Genomic DNA, 24,888 nt, shown 5'->3' with positions numbered 1-24,888 from the left:
AATGTGGCTATCTTCACACATGCTATGCCACTTCAAGCTTGAAGAAACAGTAGTGTGTGTGGGATTTCCATCAAGCCTGAACAGTCAGAGGTGATGACACCACTGCAGCCAACATCTAGAAAGAAAAACTAATAGTCTACAGCTTCCCGTAAACATAGGCACTTGACTCAAAATCAGAATTCAAAAGAAGGCCACTGTATTTGTGTATAAAAATAACAGATGGTGAATACTATTTTTAAAAATAAGAATCAAAATCTCATGTATACTACTTCTATGTGGGCCATTTATAGAAAATGTATCCAAGGATTAATGATAAGTTTTAAAACTTCATTCCTTTCATAATATCAATACAAAAGAGTGTTCTGAGTTTTATGATTATTTCACAATACTATCCCTGATCTTGATCAAAATGTTATAACAGTTCTTTGAAACACTAAAATTTAAAAAAGATGAATCCTAATAAAAAGACCCAAAAATCATATTTGCAAATACAGTGCCATTCCTTCATCATCATGGGTTTAAACAACTAGAACTATCTACATAAAAGCATGTGGGTGAACCATATTGACTGAACTCCACATTCCCAAAGTGGATTTATCGCTCACTATGCTTACATTCCAAGTGAAAAAGAAAAAGTTTCATTCATGTTTCATAGTATCTGCGCTTTTTATACCTGGTAAATTTCTATCGTTAAGCAACTTGGAAGACTCTTCAGCAAATTTGTAAAGAACTGTGAAACAATGTTATTAGTAAAACATTCAGATCGTCCAATAAATTGTATTTGTAGAGATTATTGAGATTTCAGTAGTAATGTTCCCTTGAAATCCTCAATACATCAATGAAAAAGTCATGCAAATTACTTGGATTATGGTAGTCATTGAGTTTCAGTTCTACAGCAGGCTATTTCATGTAATGAAGTCATATAAAAATAAACAGGCAACTGGCCAAAACTGGCTGGACTAAACTGACATCTTAAAATAGATGCTAAAACATAGGAGTAGAAGGCCATTCAGCTCATCGACTTTGCATCACCATTCAATTATATCATGACTGATTTAATAATCCTCAATCCCACTTCTCTGCCTTATCCCCATAATGCTTGATTTCGTTACTGATTAGAAATCTGTCCATCATGTCCATAAATATACGATTGTCACAGCCTCAACAGCTTCTGTGGTAACAAATTTCACTGAATCACTCCCCTCTGAGAGAAGAAAATCTCATCTCTGTCTTGGTAACAAAAGGAACACTTCTGATGAAATTTGAACTTAATAAAAACAAATCTGTAATTAAGAAAAAAGCTATCCCAATAGGGCCAATGTAAAAGTTGTTGATAGTCAGTAAAAAAAAATTAGGTTCAAGAATGTCCTTTCGGGAAGAAATTGACCATCCTTACCTGGTCGGGCCTACAAGAAACTCCAGTCCTGCATTGTGGTTGACTCGTAATTAGGAATGGGCAATAAATACTGACCTAATCAGCAATGCTCACATCCCATGAATGAATAAAAATGAACCCTAACTTTGAGATTACGTCCTCTGGACCTATACACGCTCACAAGGGAAAACATTCTCACAGCATCTACTCTTTAAGTCTCCTAAAATTTTTATATGTTTCAATATGATTTCCTCTTATTCTTCTAAACTGAAATGAGTACAAGCTCAATCTACTAAACCTCTCTTTATAAGAAAATCCCTTCATACCTGGGATCAACCTAGTGAGTCTTTGCTCGATCACCTTCAGTGGCTGTCTATCTTTCCTTAGATAAGGGATTCAAAACTGTTCACAGTATTTTGGTGTGTTGTGATGAGTACCTTGTACAGTTTTATAAAGTTCTCCCTATTTTTACACCCTATTCCCTTTGAAACAAAGGCAAATAGTCCATTTGCCTTCCTTATTGCCCATCAAATCTTGATGCTGGCTGTTTGAGATTCTTGCATGAGAACTCTCAAGTTATCCTCTGCCAAGCTTTCTCTAGTCTTGGCGCATTTAAATAAAATTCAGCTCTTCCATACTTCCTGCCAAAATGCATAACCTTGCATTTTCCCACATTGAATTCCATCTGCCAAACTTTTGCCCACTCACTCAGCCTTTCTACATCCCTTTGTAGACTTGCCCACCTTCCCCCCCTCCCCCCCCCAATCTAGTTTTGTGTCACCCACATGCTAGGCAAAAGTAGATTAACTTCCTTCATCTGTTGTAACCAATTGTGGCTACAGCACTGAAACCTATGTCACTCCAGCAGTTACAGGAAATGCTCCATTATCTCAGTGCTCAATTAGTTACACAATCCTCTATCCAGGTACTGCCCTCAACACATGGAATCTTAAGTAGCTTTAACTCGTGATACCTTAGTCAATGCCTTTTGGAAATCCAAAGATTGCCACCCTGCTACTTCAACTTTTAACAATGGAGGAGCTCCACATTTCTGACAGAAGATTCTGATCAGATCTCCTTCAGAAACATAGAGCTGTAATTCCCTTCTGACAGTCACTGTAGTGAAGACCTTTTAGGGAAGGCAATACACATCCTCTTTCTTACAGCAGTAAGTTGCCTTATTCCAAAATTTCTGAAATGTCCAGTATTACAGACAGCCAGTTTGAAAAGTTAAGTACAAGAAATATGTATGAGGTTGGAATGCTGGGGGAGGTGGTGTTGGGTACCAAATCAGCAGTGGGTTATGGAGACAAATTTGTAGAATACCCACTGGGTAGTGTGCCAAATGAGTAGGGAGCAGGGTGTCAAGAGAGTAAGTTCCCAGTATGCAAGATGGGGAGTGGGGTGGAGTTGCACGGTGGAGTTGTACTGGTCCAGAACAGGGGAAAGCTGGGTGATATAAAATCAGTTCCATGAGCCGAGCACAGAGTTTGGATCTGAAATGAGAGAGGGGGATTAAGTCTAGCAATGGAGAAGTCTGGTTGGATTTGACACCAGGCCAGGGGATGTTCTGCAAGGTTGGGTGGGGCAGAGAGGAAGTGTGGGTCGGGACTAGTGGCAAGGGATGTGGTGGAGATATGTGGGGGCAGAAGGAGGGTGGGGAAGGTTCAAGTTGAATAAAGACAAGTAATGATCCAGGGGCAGAGGAGCATATCTTGTTCGGTAGCCAGGAAAGTGTGTCAGAGAAGATTTGATGTCTGCTCAGCATCTGGTAAATGTAAGAGGTGTGAGGGTGGTGTAAATGAAGGTGTTTTGGAGGTGGGAGGGGAGCAGGATCGATTGAATAGTTGCGCCAGAATTACACTCCGTATCTAACAGTCTAACCTTTCCTCAGTAATGACTAATCAACTCCATCAAAGCTCTCTTAATTCTCCAAAGCTTACAGAAGGTTTCGGGCACAGGAAATTGCCAAGCTGAATATTCAATTTCATATAATTGTAGAACCTTTACAGTGCAGAAAGAAACAGTTTGGCTCATCAAATCTGGGATAACATCCCATCCAAATCCAGACTCCTACCCATTCCCATCAACCCTACATTTATCATGGCTAATCCACCTAGCCTGCACATCCCTGGACACTATGGACAATTTAACATGGTCAATCCACCTAATCTGCAAACCTTTGGACTATAAGATGAAGCTAGAGCATCCGGCAGAAACCCACACAGACATGGGGGACTATGTGCAAACTCCACACATTGAACCCAGGTCCCTAGCACTATGATGCAGCGGTGCTAACCACTGTGCCACCATGCCACCCTATTTCCTGGGCAATCCTCTCAGAGTCTCCTAGAATGGGGATTTCACAGGAGACCCATGCATAACTCCCAATTTTGTTCCAGAAACAATTATCTGGCCAGCAGAAAGTCTAACTATCGCTTTTACTACTGAACTGAGCGATCAAAGATCAGACAAATTACTTGGAATTGACAGCACAGAAATAGCCATCAGACCCAACTGGTCTATGCCACTGTTATTGTGCAATGAGTCTCCTCTCATCCAAACCCATCAGGACATTCTTTTCTATCTCATGTATGCTATTCATCTGAAGTATTCCCTGTGTCAGCAAGTACCGCTTTCTAACCACTTTCTGGATTAAAATGTTTCTCCTGAATTTCTCACTGCTTTAATGAGCGCCTGTGTTGCATTTAATAATCATTAGTTTTGTATTGTCCAACTGTGAAAACCCTGAAGGGCTCATGCCCGAAACGTCGATTCTCCTGCTCCTTGGATGCTGCCTGACCTGCTGCGTTTTTCCAGCAACACAGTTTCAACTGTGAAAACACCTTCTTTACATATGTCCTATAAAACTGCTTCATTATTGTAAATAGCTCTAATAGGTCACCCTCAGTATCTCTTTTCCATTGAAAATGATCCAGCCTGTTCAGTCTCTCAGTTCTGGCATTTTACAGCTCCATATGCTTTTTGTATCATGGAGAGCAGAACGGTATACAATAATTTTGGTGTGGCTAGACAAAGACTCTACATGGCATCAATATAACTTCTTGTCATTTTAATTCTCTTGTTTTTGTCCTTGACTCATTAATATTCTCCAATTCAAAGTGACCCTGAGTAGGCATCATTGTCAACTCATGGGAGATCCACCAATGTACCCTGGATCCCTTTTCTGCTTTGCCCCATTTAGATTCCTATTGTCCAAGGAGCTATGACAATGATGTGCTGTTTTATACTATTACATAAACCACTATTATATCAGACCATTCACCAGGAACTGCAGATTACTTCAATCCTATCCTTTGACGGCATTCACGTAAGTGATGTTGTAATTAGATGTGGAGGTGCTAGTGTTGGACTGGGGTGATTTTTGACATTGGAATTACAAGTTACTAGACATATAACTTAAACATTTTTTGACTTGCATGTCTGGCAGGGATTAAAGCTATATTTACTACTTTATCTAAGATTGATAACTAGCATTGACCATGGGCTGAAACAATTTTTTTCTGATATGCTTCATTCAACAGTGCAACAGACAGTACAATTATCCAACAGTGGAGCTTAGGTCACCATTGACTGGAATCCGAATGAATCACATCAACACTGTGTGACAAGACCAGCAAAGAGACTTAATGCTCTACATGAAATGATTCATGTGCTGATCCTCCAAAGTTTCATAATCTACAAGGCTCAATTCAGGATTGCAATACTCATTACTCACCTGGACACAGGCAGACACAAGACTCAAGAAGATCAACACTTATTCAGGTTAGAACTGTCTTCTTCATTGGCATCCTGTCAATGACCTTAACATTCATTTATTCCCTCCACCACTGTCTGTGTACCATATAACAGGATTAAAATATCAACTCACAAACCCAACCTCAGAAACTCAGAAACAGAAGCATTACAGGATCACATTTCTTTTCTTGGAATTATATTGATGCCTGTTCGTCATCACTGGCAAAAAAAATGTTGAATTCACTTAACACCATCATGAACGCACAACTAGGCTGCAGTGGGTCAAAAAGACACACACCACCACGTTCTTCAGACCTAACAATAAGGTAATTAATGTAGCATTGTTACTGTCATATATATGAAATAAACACTCACAAAAAGAAGCAATAAGGTTGAACCTTGATTGTCCAGTGTAATTGAGAGGAGTGCCTGTGAGTAGAGGAAAACGCCAGGTTGTTCAAGCCCCACCCCACCAATGTTAAATTACTAATTTCAAAATGTATGCTTCTCTTGGATTCACTCAATTCAGCTGTCTCCAGTAAGATTCCCCTGCTGTTTTCCTGGCAAAGCCAACTTGTACAGTAATAGAACAATGGACATGAATGAAGGAAAAAGTATTGGTAATGTCCTGGTATTCACAAATAATCTCATTTTTAACTAAGAGAAGGTAAAATGGAGCAGAAATTATTGAGGTTTGCTATAAACCAAACATGCAGAAAAGGTCATAAATATTCTATTTACCTTTGATAAAACCAGTTTAAAAAGCAATAAGGCACCAAGAAAATTTATGGCTCTGATGCCCTGACCTATAGTGTATAATTAGATACCAAATACCGAATTAATACTTCATTTATCATCTTATACATATATAAAATGATCATTTTTTTATTTTACAAATTATAGACGTTTTCTGAGGTTACAATCAATGAAACTTTTCTATTCAAGTATTTTTGTGGCATAAATAAAAATGAATTGCTTAGCTTTAAGTAACAATAATTTACAAAGAAAGAAATCACTAAGTCAAAAAGCACTGAAATACACTAAACTTCTAAACAGACACATAGCATCACTTCGATTACAACCTAAATAAATACAATAGAAGTTGCTGTTAATGAGTGGTAGAATGGATTGAAACCAGCTCTCAGGTAAAACATTGTTCAAATAAACAAAAGTGAAACCTTTCAAATACTGGTTATCAGAAATTAGAACAGTGAATACTGGAAATGCACAACAGACCAGGCAGAACTGAGGCCAGAAGAAGAGATGTTAACATCAGAACTGGAAGAATTTAGAGATGTAATAGTTTTTAAGCAACTATAGAGGCAAGGTAAGGAATGAGGAGAATGAAGGAAAGAACAAAAGGGAAGCATTGTGATAAAGTGAAAAGAGGAATGATTTAATAACAAGAAGGATAATTGAGCAATTGAAAGGGGATGATAATGAAACAAGTATAGAAGCAAAAAATGGATCTGGAGAAGCAGTAAGCACTACTAGCAGAAGATTATGAGCATCCTCATTCTCCCCACGTTTGATCACTAGCTCTGCACTTGTTTTAAGACCTGATGCATTCTTGCTATTTTCATTTCTGATGAAAGGTCTCAACGTGAAATGTTAGCATTTTTTATCTTTCCAGGAATGCTGCACAGTCTGTATGGTATTTCTAACAGTCTCTGTATTTTGCTTCCTTTTAGTACACAGAACAAAGAAAATTACAGCATAGGAAAAGGCTCTTCAGCCCTTCAAGCCTGCGCTGATCCAGATCCTCTATGTAAACCTGCCGCCTATTTTCTAAGGGTCTGTATCTCTCTGCTCCTTCCCATTAACGTATCTGTCCAAATACATTTTAAATTATGCTATCGTGCCCACCTCTACCACCTCCACTGGCAATGCGCTCCAGGCACCCACGACCCTGAGTAAAGAACTTTCCATGTATATCTCCCCTAAACTTTTCCCCTCACTTTGAACTTATGACCCCCTAGTAATTGAGACTCCCACTCTTGGAAAAGGCTTCTTGCTATCTGTCCCATCTATACCTCTCATAATTTTGTAGACCTCAATCAGGTTCCTCCTTAACCTCTGTCTTTCTAATGAAAATAATCCTAATCTACTCAAACTCTCTTCATAGCTAGCATCCTCCATACCAGGCAACATCCTGGTGAACCTCCTCTGCACCCTCCCCAAAGCATCCACAATCTATTGGTAATGCGGTGGCCAGAACTGTATGCAATATTCCAAATGTGGCTGAACCAAAGTCTTATACAACAGTAACATGACCTGCCAACTCTTGTACTCAATAGCCCATCCAATGAACGAAAGCATGCCGTATGCCTTCTTGACCACTCTATCGACATGCCTTGCCACCTTCATGGTACAATGGACCTGAACACCTAGATCTCTCTGTATGTCAATTTTTCCAGGACTTTCCCATTTACTGTATAGTTCATTCTTGAATTTGATCTTACAACATGCATCACTTTGCATTTGCCTGGTTTGAACTCCATCTAGCAATTCTCTGCCCAACTCCCCAAACTACCTAAATTCTGCTGTATTCTATGACAGTCCCCTTTCACTATCTGCTACTCCACCAACCTTAGTGTCATCTGCAAACTTGCTAATCAGACCACCTATACCTTCCTCCAGATCATTTATGTATATCACAAGTGACAGTGGTCCCAACACGGATCCCTGTGAAACACCACTATTCATAGTTCTCCATTTTGAGAAATTCCCTTCCACTGCTACTTTTTGTCTCCTGTTGTCCAGCCAGTTCTTTATCCATCTAATATACTAAGGAGATCCAATATACTAAGTGGAAGAGGTCAAAATTATCTCACCCATTCAAGAAGATCAGAGTTAAGAAATGAATAACAATTTAAAAATATTTTAAATGGTTAGGCAACTTCGCCCCTAAAAATGTATTGAGAAAAGATTACATCAGACACGTTAATAAAATCAACAAACAATTTGCAGTTCAGAGTTCAAGTCTCTTTTCAAAAGAGATTATAAAGGATACCACTGTCTAAGGGATGTCAAATACGTTCAATAGTGTCAGCTTTGTTCAGATAACAGAAAGTGTTTTGCAGTTCATCTCGCTATTAGCATAAATTAAGGTTAATGAAACACATCTGAATAAAGTTAAAAATCACACAACACCAGGTTATAGTCCAACAGATCTAATTGGAAGCACTAGCTTTCGAAATGCTGGTCCTTCATCAGGACAACCACCTGATGAAGGAGCAGTGCTTCGAAAGCTAGTGCTTCCAATTAAACCTGTTGGACTATAACCTGGTGTTGTGTGATTTTTAACTTTGTATACCCCAGTCCAACACCGGCTTCTCCAAATCACATCTGAATAAGGTAGGGGATTTAAACTTTCCAAACATAGATTGGGACTGTCATATGTTAAGGGCTTTGTTAAGTGTGTACAAGAACACATTTTTTTATTCAATATTTGGATATACCTACTATAGAAGAAGCAATACTTGATCTTTTAGGAAATAAAACAGGACAAGTGATAATGGGGAGCACTTTGGGTCAAGTAATCATAATTCTATTAGTTTTAAAATAGTTATGGAAAAGGATAGAATTGGTCAAAAAGTTAAAGTTCTAAGTTGGAGTAAGGTCAATTTTGATGGCCAATTTTGACAAGAACTTTCAAAAGTTGATTGGGAAGGTTATTGGCAGATAAATGGACATTTGGGAAATGGAAGACCTTTAAGGATGAGATCATGAGAGTTCAGAGACAGAATATTCCTGTTCATGTGAAGGGCAAGGCTGGTAGGTGTAGAATGCTGGATAACTAGAGAAATTGAGGCTCTGATCAAGAAAAAAGGAGGTAGATAGACAGCTGGAATTGAGTGAATACCGAGACAAGTATAAGGGCAGTAGAAGTACACTTAAGAGGGAAATATGGAGGGCAAAAAGGGGACATGAGATAGCTTTGGCAAATCAGGTTAAGGATAATCCAAAGAGATTCTATAAATACAGTAAGGGCAAACAGTAACTAGGAAGAGAATAGGGCCCTTAAAGATCAATGTGGCTGACTATGTGTGGAACCACAGGAGATGAGTGAGATTCTGAACAAATATTTCACATCAGTAAATACTGTGGAGTATGCCATGGAAGCTAGGGAATTTCGGGAAGTAAATAGTGATGTATTGAAAAGAGTTCATATTACTGAGGAGGAATGTGATGGAGGTCTTAAAACATGGATAAATCACCGGGACCTGATCAGGTGTGTAGTAGAACTCTGGGGGAAGCTAGGGAAGAGATTGCTGGGACCCTTGCTGAGATATTTGTATTATCAACAGCTACAGGTGAGGTGCCAGAAGACTGGAGGTTAGCTAATGTGGTGCCATTTTTGAAGAAAGGTGATAAGGAAAAGCTAGGGAACTATAGACTGGTGAGCCTTATGTCAGTGGTGCGTTCGTTGTTTGAGGGGATTCTGAGGGACAGGATTTACATGCACTTGGAAAGACAAGGACTGATTAGAGATAGTTAGCATGCTTTGTGCATGGGAATTCATGTCTCACTAACTTGATTGAGTTTTTTTGAAGAGGTGACAAAGAAGATTGATGAAGACAGAGCAGCTGACTTTGTATATATGGACTCCCGCAAATTGTTCAACAAGGTTCTGCAACAGCAGGGTCATAAGGTGAGATCACATGAGATCCAAGGTGAGATAGGCAATTGGGTACAAAATTGGCTTGAAAAGAGGAAATAGAGGATAGTGGTAGAGAGTTGCTTTTCGGACTGGAGGCCCATGACCAATGGTGTGCCACAAGGATCAGTACTGGGAAAGCTTTTTGTCATTTATATGAATTATTTGGATTTGAATACAAGACATATGCTTAGCACATTTGCAGGTGACACAAAGTAGATGTAGAGGACAGTGAAAAAGTTTGTCTCAGGGTCCAATGGAACCTTGATCATATGGGTCAAAGAGCCAAGGAGTGACAGATTGAGTTTAAATTAGATAAATGTGATGTGTTGCATTTTGGTACAGTAAATCACAGTAGGACTTACACAGTTAATACTGGATTAGTGGTGCTGGAAGAGCACAGCAGTTCAGGCAGCATCCAACGAGCAGCGAAATCAACGTTTCGGGCAAAAGCCCTGATGAAGAGCTTTTGCCCGAAACGTTGATTTCGCTGCTCGTTGGATGCTGCCTGAACTGCTGTGCTCTTCCAGAACCACTAATCCAGTATTTGGTTTTCAGCATCTGCAGTCATTGTTTTTACCTTACACAGTTAATGTTAAGGCTCTGGCGAGTGTTGCTGAACAGAGAGACTTAGGGGTGCAGGTGCATAGTTTCTTGAAAGTGGAGTTGCAGGTAGACAGGGTAGTGAAGAAGGGATTTGGCACACTTCCCTCATTGGTTAGAACACCAAGTTATAGGAGTTAGGATGTCATGTTGTGGCTATACTGGACATTGGTGAGGCTACTTTCAAAATACTGTACAATTCTGGTCACCCTTCTACAGGAAGGATGAAGTTAAACTTAAAAGGGTGCAATAAAGATTTACAAGGATGTTGCGGGGACTGGAGGTTTGAGCTATAGAGAGAGGCTGAATAGGCTGGGTTTTTTTTTCCCCTGGAGCATCAGAGACTGAGGGGTGACCTTATAGAGGTTTATGAAGTCATGAGGGGCATGGATTGTTTTTTTTTCCCCTAGGGTAGGGGAGTCCTAAACTAGAGGACATAGGTTTAAAGTGAGAGGGGAAAGTTTTTAAAAGGAGCTGAGAAGTATTTTTTTCATAAGAGGGTAGGGCTTGTATAGAATGAACTGCCAGAGAAAGTGGTGGAGGTGAGTACAATCATAACATTTAAAAGACATTTGATAGGTACATGAATAGGAAATGATTTGGAGGTGCCGGTGTTGGTCTGGGTGGACAAAGTTAAAAATCACTAGCTTTTGAAGTGCTGCTTCTCAAAAGCTAGTGATTAAAAATAAACCTGTTGGACCGTAGGTTGGTGTTATGTGATTTTTTAAACAAATAGTAAAGATTTAGAAGGACATGGGCCAAATCTGGCAAATGGAACTAGGTCAGATTGGAATGTCTATTCAGAGCGGATGAGTCTCTTTCTGTGCTGTGTAACTCTATGACTCTAAATTTTTTTCAAAATACATAATAAATCAAAATTCTTTCTGGCTTCTTCAATGAAATAGCTTGTTGTAATAATTCTACCTACATGAAGACTGATTTTAATTTCTTTGTGCTGTCAACCCTGTCCCTAAATATGCAAGAAATGGTCCTACCCTCAAAAAAGAAACATTCTGAAGAGACACACAATTGAAGTAAATATTTATACCAACCAGGGCAGAGTGCAATGTTGCAGAGCTTGGTTTGGAGCTCTGGACCCTGACACGCTTTCCCTCCATGTTGTGGAGCAACGCACATCCGAGATCTGGTTCTCGATCCTCTCCCACAGGTAACTGAGCACAAACTCCAAGGCGACCATTCCTCCCAAAGACCATGTACTACAACACAGTGTAAATTACATGAGGGATCTGACACTGCAGAATGCTAAAATAACAAGTATAACTCTTTCATCTTGATGACAAACCCAATATAGTATAACACATGCCTCTTTGGTGATGTTTTACAAAATAGATCATTATTGTCTCAACTGAGCAAAATGTTTTTGGACATATTTGTTAGTTTAGTAATATGAAATTAAAATTCAATATTCCTTACTGATAACTTGCCTGGAACTTTCTCAACTAAAATTTCATTTTTTGTGCAATTTCAATTCCCAAAGAGGGAAGTCATGCTCCATCAGAATACTAATTCTCCATCCTGCATTCCTTTCAAGCATAGTATAGTCATCGAACGGATGTGCAGGAGTACTAAATTTAATTGACTAAATTCATTTTTCAAGACTATCAGAACAAATCCATTATCTTTGAAACTATAATTACCAAACTAAGTTCTTAATGCAATACAATAACTCTGAGACAAATCTAAAAAGTTGCCAAAGTTTTAAATTCTCAGTGACAACTTTAGTACACCTTTAATGATCAATTTTAAAAAAATAGTGTGAAATAGATATTGTTGTCATTCCTACACCATACAATGTTAGCACAGGATTCCAATAATTGATGACCAACATTTCAATCATGCCATTAATTGGAGGCAACAAAGCCACGTGTGTCCACAGGGAGCGATAAAACATATAAAAGAGTATAAACCATTTTCTTTCCCAAGGGATTATCATGGTTCACTTCCTGATTAAGTTACAGAGGCAAAAATGAGCTTCAAATAGCACTTTCTCTATCCCTGATTCAACACAGACAATAAGCTGGGAAAACCTGAAGAAAGGAAAAGAAAGAAAATGAGGACAAGATTTGAAAATGTAGGCTCCAGGAATGTGCTGAGTATGCTTTCATCATGTTTGTGAGCTGCTGAGATAAAGCAGCTTTTTGTCAAAATCAGAATGAGTAACTCTTTCCCCAAAAATAACCAGCAAGGATCTTTTGGGACAATGTATCACTGGGAACTTAGGCCTTATTTGCTCTTTTTATTATGTTTACCCATATTTCTGATGTACAATGGATTGCAAGTAGATTTTAAATTCTGGTGCATAAACAATATTATCATACTCTTTCTCGGAATTCCTGATGAACAGATTTGTGCTCATTATAACATATGGAGAAGAGACTGTTCTGTATATTACAATAAGTGTTAATTTCTTCAGTGATAAAGGGCCAGGAACAATCAATGGAAAATCTTAGAAAAACCTCAGAGCAAAAGCAATTTTCAAAGAAAAATAAAGAATATATGTGCACAAACCCAAGTTTTGGAATTGGTACCTGTACTGCTTTAGACATTTGAAGTGGTTGTGCTGCATTATGGAGCTTCAGCAAAATAAGCTGGTATGGTGGTAAGATCCTAACACGTGGTTACTGGTTGCAGATTCATAAGTGTGAGATGAAGATATCAGAAAACTAAACAAGTTAGATCACTCAAACTGTGAACAGTTAACAGATTAGAGCAGTTGAAAAGCAAAACAAGTTGTGGAGACACATGAATAAAATAAAACAGTGAAGAGTTTTGCAAATGTTTTGCATGAGACTCAACTTTTATGCTAATTTGAACTTCATACAATCTTGAATGCGTGTGATGCAAAGTGTCCATCTTAGCCAAGGGAAATATAATACAAGTAACATCTGAACAAGAAAGGATGCTTCATTCAGTCTGCCCTAAAGCTATGCACAAAGATGACTGTGCACTACACACAGACATTATATCTAAAACCTACTGATCTTCACATTTTTGTTGTTATCTGAATTTGAAAAGTACCTTTTGGTACATCATTATTTACATTCTGGTTATTTTGGACTTGCATTTTTCTTTTGGTTTCAGCAATTATTTAGTTTATTTAATTTGCAGCCACAAAGTATTTGAAGGGAATTTTTCTTTAATGAATTGATGATAGACACTGAAAGTTGTGGCATACACATTGTACAGTGTGGTAAAAATATACATTGTCTTGTGCATGTTTTTATGCTTACATGACAGGAAACTTCCATACATTATTAGAATTCAGCCAAACCTTATTTGTTCTCTGAAATCAAGTACTATGCATGCTATATAATTTAGACTGAGGTCTCGTGAGAGATGAGGTTCTCCTTATCAAAAACTGAACAAATAAAAAGATTATCAATTAATTTTGACTTGAAGCTGACATAAATAAAAACAAAATAAATCCATATGCAAAGCAAAAATAAATCCAACAGGATTAAAAGTACCTTTATTGAGAAATATAATAGGAGCTATAATCCAAGAGGACAAAGGTCCTGGGAAGTTCCTGATTATACATTAATTTCATTGAAACTGCAACTGCCAAATTTAGTTGTTAGATTAGTATTTCCTGTAGCTTTGCAAACTTTGATAACTAGGATTTAAGAGATGCTCAAAGAATTAGTTGATGAATTAAATGAATATCTCTGGTTCTAGTTCCAGCTGGATGTTAGCAGCAAAGAATGTAATTTCAAGCAAGAATCTTAAGTTTAGCAAAGCATATTACTTTGGTATGAAGGGAGAGCTGGCGAAGATTGATGGGATAAATGATGTGACGATACTATGGCTTTGAGAGGTGTATTTTGCTTTGGTCTTTTTTGAAGGAAGGCTTTGAGACAGAGGTGCAGAATTATCCCTTCCAAGTCAATAAAGTAAACATCTTGTGAGGCTTTAAGTGAGAACAATAGAAGCAGCATGAATGGATGGAGTCAGGCTCCCAGAGAAACAGAGTTTTAGTTAGGCTTTCAGAAGTTGTTGAAGTTGGCCGTGGAAGCTGTTAAACATCTCTCTCAGCCACAACAAAAATGTGGAGGTCTCTCTCTCTCTCTCTCTCTCTGCCACAATTTTCTCTTGGTGTTCTTTTCTCCTGGATTGGAGAAACACTGCATGTGAGACAACCTATTTTACTGAACTTATCCTAACCAGGGGTATATTTCTGGGATGTCACTATATTGGAACAGTTGCAGTTTAATAGTTAAGTAATCTATTACCCTGTTAATTTTTCCAATAGAGTTAAAGTTATACCAATTCTTCTTTCCTTTGTTTGCATTTTCTTACTGAGTGTAAGAATACAGCGTATTTTGTATAAAGCTGGGTAGCATTACCAATCAAATTACATGTGGAACACAGCACCTTACACTTACCTTTAAATAAGATAAAAGCTATCTCCTTGACATATCTGAATTGGCGGGGGGGGGGGGGGGGGGGTGCGTGGTTTGGTCTGGTAATGTGGTAAAGAATTAAAAGGAAGCATCAAAAATATATTTTATTCATAAAACTAAAACTCAACAATAAAAATCCTAAGGATATAATAGTAAGAATGTTAAGGGTAGTGTTATATTAAATGTGAGGGTCTTATATTATTGCAAAGAATATTATAAAGTCTGCGGATTGAAGCTATTTCATAAACCAGCAAAGGGTCTGCAATAGTTGACAAATAGTGAATAACTAGAATAAAAGAGTAAACTGGCCAGAAATATAAAACCAGATCGGAAGAGCATTTGTAAATCCATGAAAAAAGAGGAGAATAACTTAAGTAAATGTTGGTCCCATACAGGCATAGGCCAGAGAAATTATCATGGAATTATGAAAAGAACATTGATGTTGTTGTTGAGTCCAGCTTTATCACGGAAAACAGGAGTTACACACAAGAAATGAACACCAATGTAAGGGCTCAAAAGACCAAGGTAATTTAGGTACTTAAGCTTGTCATAGAAAAAAATATGCTGGAAAAGCTCAAGGGACTAAAATTCAACAAATTCACAGATTGATGATCTACATACTATAGTTTTAAAAGATATAGTTGTGGTGATCATGGCTGTGTGATTATTATTTTCTAAGTTGAGTTAAGTTTTACAATGATCCCAGAAGATCTATTCAAAATAGGAAGGAGAGGGAAACAGAGAATTTACATGCCAATAAATTTAATGTCAGTTATCAGAATAATGGTGGAATCTATTATGAAGGAAGTTTTTAAAATGCACATAGAAAATCATCGCATGATTAGACAAAGTCACTATGGTTTCTACAAAATGGAAACTAGGTTGACAAATTAGAGGGTTTTTTTGGGTGTGGGACATATAAACTGCAACCCGATAATGTAATGTACTTGGAAACCCAAAGGACGTTCAATAAATTTCCTCACGAAAGGTTAATATATAAAGGAAAGGCCCATGGAATTGGGAATAAATGTTAGCGTACTAGAAAAGTGACTAATGGACAAGAACCAAACAGGACACAAACGTTTGCTGACAGTACTAAGCTAGGTGGAAATGCAAGCAATGAGCATAATAGGAAAAGGTTGCAAAGAGACTAACAAGTTAAGTGAGTGGGTAAGAAGGTGGCATATGGATTTTCACAGAGAAACACAGAAGATAGGAACAGGATTGGGCCATTTGGCACCAACAGGCTGCTTTGCTATTCAATATGATCATGACTGATCATCAAGCTCAATGCCTAACTCCATCCTCCCCCATATCCATTGATCCGTTTAGCCACAACAGCTATGTCTAATGCCGTCTTGAGAACATACGTTCGACTTCAATCACTTTCTATCTTTTGAATTCTACAAGCTTACCACTTTCTGGGTTAATAAATTTCATTCTTATAAGGTTTACCCCTTATCCATAGACTATAACCCCCCGTTCTGGAGTTCTCACCATCAGGTATATCTTTCCCGCATCTAACCTGTCTAGCCCTGTGAGATCCCCTCTCGTTTGTCTAAACTCCAATGAATACAATCCTCACCAAATCAACCTCTCCTCATACGTAAGTCATGAAATCTCAGGAATCAATTTAGTCAACCTTCACTGCACTCCCTCCATCGCAAGACCATCATTCCTCAATGAAAATAATATGGAGAGTGTACAGTTCATGACATTGATGATAAGAATAGAAAAACAGTATGTTTTTGAAGGAGTTAAACTTGAAAATGTTGACATTCAGAAAGTACATCCAATTAAGGATTGTAGGTAAAGAGCATGCAAACACAGCAAAGAAATAGGAAACTATATGGCATATTGACATTTCTTGCAAGGTAATTGAATTACAAGAATTATGGAGTCTTGTACAGGGTTATACATGTCTTTGGTGAGACTAGATCTGAACTACTGTCACAGTTCTGTCTCCATTTTTAACAGGGTATATACTTGCATTGAAAACAGTACATAAAGTTTCACTAGATTAGTAATTGGGATTAGAGAGGCAAAATAAATTGTGTCTACAGTGATGAGGAACTTCAGTTACATGAATATGATGGAAAAACTAATAATATTACTTGTTGCAACAGAAGTAGACTCGCTAACTTTAAGGGCATTTAAATGGTCATTGGATAAATAAATGGAATAGTGTAGACTAGATGGGCTTCAGATTGGTTTCACAGGTCAGTGCACCATTGAGGGTCAAAGGGCCTGTACTGCACTGTAATGTTCTATGTTCTATGATCCAAGACCAGTCAGAAATTATGGAAAGATTGGGAACCAGGGGACACAATTGACTGTGATTGGCAACACAGCAAAGGTAACAGGAAGCATCTTTTAAATACAAAGTGTGACTAATGAAATAACTCCACACATACTGGTTTCCCAGGTCATCCTTTACTTACGCATGAAAGGTCCTTGACACTGATCTATCTCCCTCAGACTCAGCTTTCAAAGTGAACAGGATGTCTGGCACTCCTGTTCTTATGTGTCCACCAGGGCTCTCGGACTGGAACAGAATAATAGCTCCAATCAGAGAACTCATATTCTCTGAGGTCCACCTAGCAGACTTCAGTACAGTCACTAAATCCCTCCCTCTCCAAGTCTGAGGATATAGGCCTGTTCATATTTTTTTATAACACCAGGTCAGGCTCCTCCAACTCTGTCTCTGATATGGGCGGTGTGTAATGCACATTAACTCACCTCTTGTGTCTGAAGCACCTTAGAAGAAATTCATTTTCTTCTTCAGACTACAATGGTATCACGTCCACTGTGTCCACTCAGGTACCGGGGTATCTTCAACGCTCGGCAGAGATGGAGAACTCACAGACACCAGATGTCAGAAATGCTATCAAGGAGCTCCCACACCGTTTGCAAGTTTGTAGCTTTCAGTGCTTGTTCAGAACTGTTATTCCTATTCAAACGTTATACCTCATTGGACTTGACCTTGAATCAACCTGCCTATTACCCATGCAGGACCATTCCTGTGGTTTCTACACCAAATTTTGGCCCCTGAAGTAAACTGCCTTTCTCGCTGAGCAGAGTGTTGTGTCCAGCATTGGCATTCCTGATGCCATTTCACCCCACCCTGTCCCCGGTCCAGGAAAATCAGATTTAACCTGGTGCGGAGTCCCAGGTTAAATTCAGCTATTCCTGTATGATGGGTGGTCCTATAAACAAACAGGAACGGGAAGAGTTTGGTATCTACTGAAGTGCTGGGTTGTTTCTTTACAATTGCCTTCAAACTTTGGACTGCTTTTTCTGCCAGACCATTGGATGATGGATAGCTTAGAACTGTCCTAATTTGTTGAACACCGCACGTTATCTGTGACCAACACTTCCGGGAGACTATGTGTTGCAAAAGAGGTGCATAGTTTTCTATCATCGTGCCCATGTTTGTCAAATGAAGTCTATGCACATCCAGACACCTTGACTGGGTGCCCACAATAACTAAGAACCATGAAAGGACCTGCATAGTTGACTTGTAATTGAGCCCTTGGTTTAACTAGTTATTCGTATGAATGTAGGTGAGTTGGTGGCAATACATTTTGTCCTTGTTGGCACTCTGGGCACAGCCCAACCAATGTGTCTATGCCTTTTCATTTCTCCCATCACCACCAGCTGTTTCACTTTTGCCAAGATCAGATCTTTCTGTGTCCAATGTGTGATACTGTCAGCTACGACTGGATGTGTGTCCAGAAAATGTAAAACCGAAAGGACTCAGTGAGGGTACCACCAGTGGTGTATCCACCAGCAGGAGGTGGCTCAATGCATCGACATTCACTACTTTGCCTCCCGGATAGTGTTCCAACTTGTAACTATATGCACTTCATATTAGAGACTATCACTGAATTCAGCCTGAAGCCCTGGACAGTACTGCGTGGTCCTCCTTAAGTCGACCTAACAGGGGTTGGTGTTCCGTTACTATTACAGATTTACATCCGTAAATGTATTGGTGGAACTTCTTCACTTCAAATATGACCACAAAAACTTGCTTCTCTATCTGGGTACATTTACACTCCACATTAGCCAAGATCCTGAATGCGTACTCTATTGGGCCACCCATAAGCTAATACAACCCTGACACTGGCCGGGGTGGTGGGGGGGTCACATTTCAATGCCAGATCTCACTTGGGATCATAGTGTGCTAACACCTTAGAGGATGATGGCTGTTTCTTCACTTCGCTGAAAGCTATGGCTTGGCTATGTAACCATTTCCAAGGCTGAACCTTTTTTTAAAGAGTTGATGCAAAGATGACAGGATGGATGACAGGTTATATATGACCTTTCCGTAATAATGTACCAGCCCAAGGAAAGACGTTAAGCTACAGATGTGGGAGCCAGTGCAACTTTGATGGCCCTCATTTGATTGTCCAATGGGTGTAACATGGTCTTGTTGACTCTGTAGCCCAAGTCAGTTACTGGGGGTGCTTGGACACACATTTTTTCCTGGCAGAAACATCTAAGGACTACGTCCAAGTTCTGTAAGTGCTCCTTCGTTTTCCCTGTCATTAGTATGTCATCTGGATAAATGGCAAATGGGGTAGACCTTCTAAAATGTTCTCCATTGACTGCTGGAAAATTGCACAGGCTGTTGATACCCCAAATGGCGGTCTTGTATATTGGTACAAATCCTTATGGGTATTAATTGTAGGATATTTCAGGATATCGTCATCTAACTGCAATTGGAAGTGTACATTTCTCATGTCCAGCTTTGTGAGGGACAGCCACCTTACCAGCTTGACGTATAAATCCGCTATTCTGGATTAGTGGTGCTGGAACAGCACAGCAGTTCAGGCAGCATCCAAGTAGCTTCAAAATCGACGTTTCGGGCAAAAGCCCTTCATCAGGAATAAAGGCAGGGAGCCTGAAGCGTGGAGAGATAAGCTAGAGGAGGGTGGGGGTGGGGAGAAAGTAGCATAGAGTACAATGGGTGAATGGGGGAGGGGATGAAGGTGATAGGTCAAGGAGGAGAGGGTGGAGTGGATAGGTGGAAAAGGAGATAGGCAGGTAGGACAATTCCGGACAAGTCATGGGGACAGTTACTGAGCTGGAAGTTTAGAACTAGGGTGAGGTGGGGGAAGGGGAAATTAGGAAACTGTTGAACTCCACATTGATGCCCTGGGGTTAAAGTGTTCCGAGGCGGAAGATGAGGCGTTCTTCCTCCAGGCGCCTGGTGGTGAGGGAGCGGCGGTGAAGGAGGCCCAGGACCTCCATGTCCGCGGCAGAGTGGGAGGGGGAGTTGAAATTTTGGGCTATGGGGCGGTGTGGTTGATTGGTGCGGGTGTCCTGGAGATGTTCCCTAAAGCGCTCTGCTAGAAGGCGCCCAGTCTCCCCAATGTAGAGGAGACCGCATCGGGAGCAACGGATACAATAAATGATATTAGTGGATGTGCAAGTAAAACTTTGATGGATGTGGAAGGCTCTTTAGGGCCTTGGATAGAAGTGAGGGAGGAGGTGTGGGCGCAGGTTTTACAGTTCCTGCGGTGGCAGGGGAAAGTGCCAGGATCGGAGGGTGGGTTGTTTGGGGGTGTGGACCTAACCAGGTAGTCGCGGAGGGAACGGTCTTTGCGGAAGGCGGAAAGGGGTGGGGAGGGAAATATATCCCTGGTGGTGGGGTCTGTTTGGAGGTAGCGGAAATGTCGGCGGATGATTTGGTTTATGCGAAGGTTGGTAGGGTGGAAGGTGAGCACCAGGGGCGTTCTGTCCTTGTTACGGTTGGAGGGGTGGGGTCTGAGGGCGGAGGTGCGGGATGTAGACGACATCCCGCACCTCCGCCCTCAGACCCCACCCCTCCAACCGTAACAAGGACAGAACGCCCCTGGTGCTCACCTTCCACCCTACCAACCTTCGCATAAACCAAATCATCTGCTGACATTTCCGCCACCTCCAAACAGATTCCACCACCAGGGATATATTTCCCTCCCCACCCCTTTCCGCCTTCCTCAAAGACTTCCCTCCGTGACTACCTGGTCAGGTCCACGCCCCCCTACAACCCATCCTCCGATCCTGGCACTTTGCCTTGCCACCGCAGGAACTGTAAAACCTGCGACCACACCTCCTCCCTCACCTCTATCCAAGGCCCTAAAGGAGCCTTCCACATCCAAAGTTTTACTTGCGCATCCACTAATATCATTTATTGTATCCGTTGCTCCCGATGCGGTCTCCTCTACATTGGGGAGACTGGGCGCCTCCTAGCAGAGCGCTTTAGGGAACATCTCCAGGACACCCGCACCAATCAACCACACCGCCCCGTGGCCCAACATTTCAACTCCCCCTCCCACTCGGCCGAGGACATGGAGGTCCTGGGCCTCCTTCACCGCCGCTCCCTCACCACCAGGCGCCTGGAGGAAGAACGCCTCATCTTCCGCCTCGGAACACTTTAACCCCAGGGCATCAATGTGGACTTCAACAGCTTCCTCATTTCCCCTTCCCCCACCTCACCCTAGTTCTAAACTTCCAGCTCAGTAACTGTCCCCATGACTTGTCCGGAATTGTCCTACCTGCCTATCTCCTTTTCCACCTATCCACTCCACCCTCTCCTCCTTGACCTATCACCTTCATCCCCTCCCCCACTCACTCATTGTACTCTATGCTACTTTCTCCCCACCCCCACCCTCCTCTAGCTTATCTCTCCACGCTTCAGGCTCCCTGCCTTTATTCCTGATGAAGGGCTTTTGCCCGAAACGTCGATTTCGAAGCTACTTGGATGCTGTCTGAACTGCTGTGCTGTTCCAGCACCACTAATCCAGAATCTGGTTTCCAGCATCTGCAGTCATTGTTTTTACCTTGTATAAATCCGCTATGTGAGGGATTTATCTGCTATTTATCCAGCTGCAAAAATGATTTACCCTTTGCTTAAAATCTCCACAAATGTTAAGTGATTCATTAAACTTCACAATTGGTAAGGCCAGTAACGTCCATTCTGCAAACTGGACCAATTTGATGATATCTTTGTTTTGGAGCCTTCTAATTTTGCCTCTACATTTGCCCATGTCACAAATGGCACAGGGCAGAATCATAGAATTGCTTCTGGATTAACATGCAAGGTGGCTTTGGTTCTTTTGATAGTCCCAAGACTTTCCAGAAAAACGTCTGGGTTTCAATTAAGCCTTCACTCAGGCAGCCATTGTCTTATCAAAATGTTGAGCCAACCTAGATAGATCTTTCTCAACCAATTTCACGGTATCAAACTTGGGCCTGAGCCTTTTACTGCAAACAGTGATAACTGAACCAGTTGCTTCTCCTAAGAGACTGGAACAGAATTTGCACCCTTAATCTATAAAGATCCTGGACATAGGTTCTCAGTCTAGCCAAGGTCTTGTGCAAACTTAGTAGTTGGTGTCCAGAGCAAATTTTATTAAAGGCTGGTTCCGCGACCATTGAAATGGTCACACTGGTATCAACCTGCATTAGTACCGGGTGACCTTTTAACCGGACATTTGCTTTGATTGTTCTGATTTGGATGTTGCTAAACAATTCAAACCGTTTCAAACTAGATGCAGGTGGACTTTCCAGGGTGTGCACTGTCCTGAATATCGGTTTATGAGTTCTCTTACTCGACTTACGTTTAGTGGGACTCTTCTGCTGTCTCGAGTCCGTATACCGGCAGCAACTTGCCAGCCCAGATTCTCGAAAAAAATTTAACTGCTTGACCAAAGCTTGGCTTTGTTTTGGGATTTTGCTGTTGGCCAACCCAAAATCCCTCTGATCAGGGTTATATCCTGGGTGAGGCTAAGAAATTGCCATCAATCAAGTGGTGCTCCCCAATCTCAGTCGGACTGATGAGGGCATCTAATTCTGGAAACTCATATGCTCCACTTGCCACATTTTCAAGTGATAAAGTCAGTTGTCATACCTGTTTGAAGTCTAGTTAAATTTCAGCTAGTAAACACTTTGGCATGGTTACATAATTAATCCCACATAGCAAATGGTTCTCAGCATCTCATTAAGGATTAAACCATAGTCACATGTATCTGCCAATCATCTTAACCTAGTCTAAAATCTCAACATGGATTCCCCGATTCACGAATTGTCAAGTAAAACCAATAGCATCTCAGAATTAGAGGAAGTTTGGGCTTGCAATATTCCTTAACTAAATCTGTCAACTCTTGAAAGGTTTTAGTACCTGGTGCCTCAGGGAAAGTTAGGCTCCTAATAACTGAAAAAACTAAGGGTCCACACAAGCTGGGAGAAGATTTACTCATTGTTTTTCAATCACCTCAATGTCACTTGCCTAGAAAAAATAATGCATTCTTTCCAAATACTGGATCCAGTGTTTGATAGCAGGAATGAATGAGTCAAGTTCACTTCCCCAGCTCCAACAAAGAGTAGAGCAGGTATTCGAAGTACAGAATGTATGAAGGAGGATAAATCTCCTGGTCCTGACCAGATATATCAAAGAACACTGCAATAGGCGAAAGAAGAAATTGCAGGGGCCCTGGCTGATATGTTTGCATCATCATTAGCCACGGGTGAGGTCCGAGAAGACTGGAGGATTGCGAATGTTATGCCCTTATTCAACACAGGCTGCAAAGAAAAACCTGGGAACGATAGACAAGTAAGCCTAACATTTTTGGTACGTAGGTTACCTGAGAAGATTCTGAGAGATTATGTATACATGCATTTGCAAAGACAAGGTTGGATTAGGAATAGGAGATCATGCCTCACAAATTTATTAGAGTTCTTTGATGAAGTGACCAGAAAGGTTGATGAGGGCACAGTGGTAGATGGTTTTCAGTAAGGCCTTTGATACGATTCCACATGCTAGGCTGGTCTGGAAGGTTAGATCACATGGAATCCGGGGGAACTGGAAAATTAGATACACAATTGGCTTGATGGTAGGAAGCAGAGGGAAATAGTGAAAGCATGTTTGTTGGACTGGAGGCCTGTGACGAGTGGAGTGCCTCAGAAGTCAGTGCTGGGCCCATTCCTGTTTGTTATCTATATCAATGCTTTGGATGAAAATGTCCACGGCATGTTAAGTAAGCTTTCAAGTAAGAATAAAAAAGGAGGGATTGTAAACGGTAAGAAAGGTTATCAGAAATTGCAACAGGAACTTGATCAGAAAGAGGGAGGTTGAGGGGGAACCTGACTGAGGTCTACAAAATCATGAGAGGTAAAGACAGGGTGGATAGCAAGAAGCTTCTTCCTAGAGTGGGGGTCTCAATTATTAGGGGTCATGAGTTCAAGGTGAGGGGGAAAAAGTTTCACGGATATATGCGTGGAAAGTTCTTTATGCAGAGGGTGGTGTGTGCCTGAAATGCGTTGCCAGCGGAGGTGGTAGAGGCGCACACAATAGTGTAATTTAAGATATATCTAGACAGATAAATGAATGGGCAGGGAGCAGAGGGATACAAATCCTTAGAAAATAGACAACAGGTTTAGATTGAGGATCTGGATCGGTGCAGGCTTAGAGGGCCAGAGGGACTGTTCCTGTGCTGCAATTTTCTTTGATCTTTGTTGGAGCTGGGGAAGTGAGCTAACAAATAGCAAATGGAGTTTAATACAGATAAGTGTGAAGTCTTGAATTTTGGAAAGTGAAATCAAGGTAGGAGTTTCATGGTAAATGGTAAGACCTCAAAGAGTGTAGGGAAACACAGGGATCTTGAAGTTCAGATGCACGGTTCTCTGAAAGCTGAGTCCCAGGTAGACAGGGCAGTGAAGAAGGTTTTTAGCACACTGGCCTTCATCAGTCAGGACACTGAGTATAGAGATTGGGAAGATATGTTGCAGTTGTACAGAGTGTTGATGATGCCACACTTGGAGTATTATGTTTAGTTTTGGTCACTTTGCTATAGAAAGGATGTTATTAAACTAGAAAGAATGAGAAGAAATTTACAAGGATTTTGCCAGGACTCAACCTTCTGAGATAGGGGGACAAGGTTGGACAAGCTAGGACTTTGTTTCTTTCGAGCATACGAGACTGAGGGGGGTATCTTAAAGAAGCTTATAAGATCATGAGAGGCATGGGTAGTGTGAATGCGCTCAATCCTTTTCCCAGAGTTGGGAATCAAGGATCAGAGGGCATCATG

The 24,888-nt window shown here is 40.6% G+C and overlaps 1 protein-coding gene across 9 annotated transcripts in view; it reads right to left on the bottom strand.

The window, feature by feature from the left end:
- Positions 1–24,888, bottom strand: part of adgrb2 (adhesion G protein-coupled receptor B2) — a 758,374-nt gene that overhangs the window by 443,834 nt on the left and 289,652 nt on the right. For 7 of the 9 annotated variants that reach the window (XM_072548607.1, XM_072548608.1, XM_072548609.1 and 4 more), the window contains one exon: positions 11,450–11,614. The exons of the other annotated variants lie outside the window; for them this stretch is intronic. In XM_072548607.1, coding sequence (XP_072404708.1) covers positions 11,450–11,614 — 165 coding nt within the window. The remainder of the gene's footprint in view (positions 1–11,449; positions 11,615–24,888) is intronic. 9 annotated transcript variants of the gene reach the window in all.

The sequence above is a fragment of the Chiloscyllium punctatum genome, chromosome 27, assembly GCF_047496795.1.
Source record: "Chiloscyllium punctatum isolate Juve2018m chromosome 27, sChiPun1.3, whole genome shotgun sequence".
Taxonomy (NCBI): Eukaryota; Metazoa; Chordata; class Chondrichthyes; order Orectolobiformes; family Hemiscylliidae; genus Chiloscyllium; species Chiloscyllium punctatum.
The sequence above is the reverse complement of the archived record's forward strand: the minus strand, read 5'-3'. Positions and strand labels throughout refer to the sequence as shown.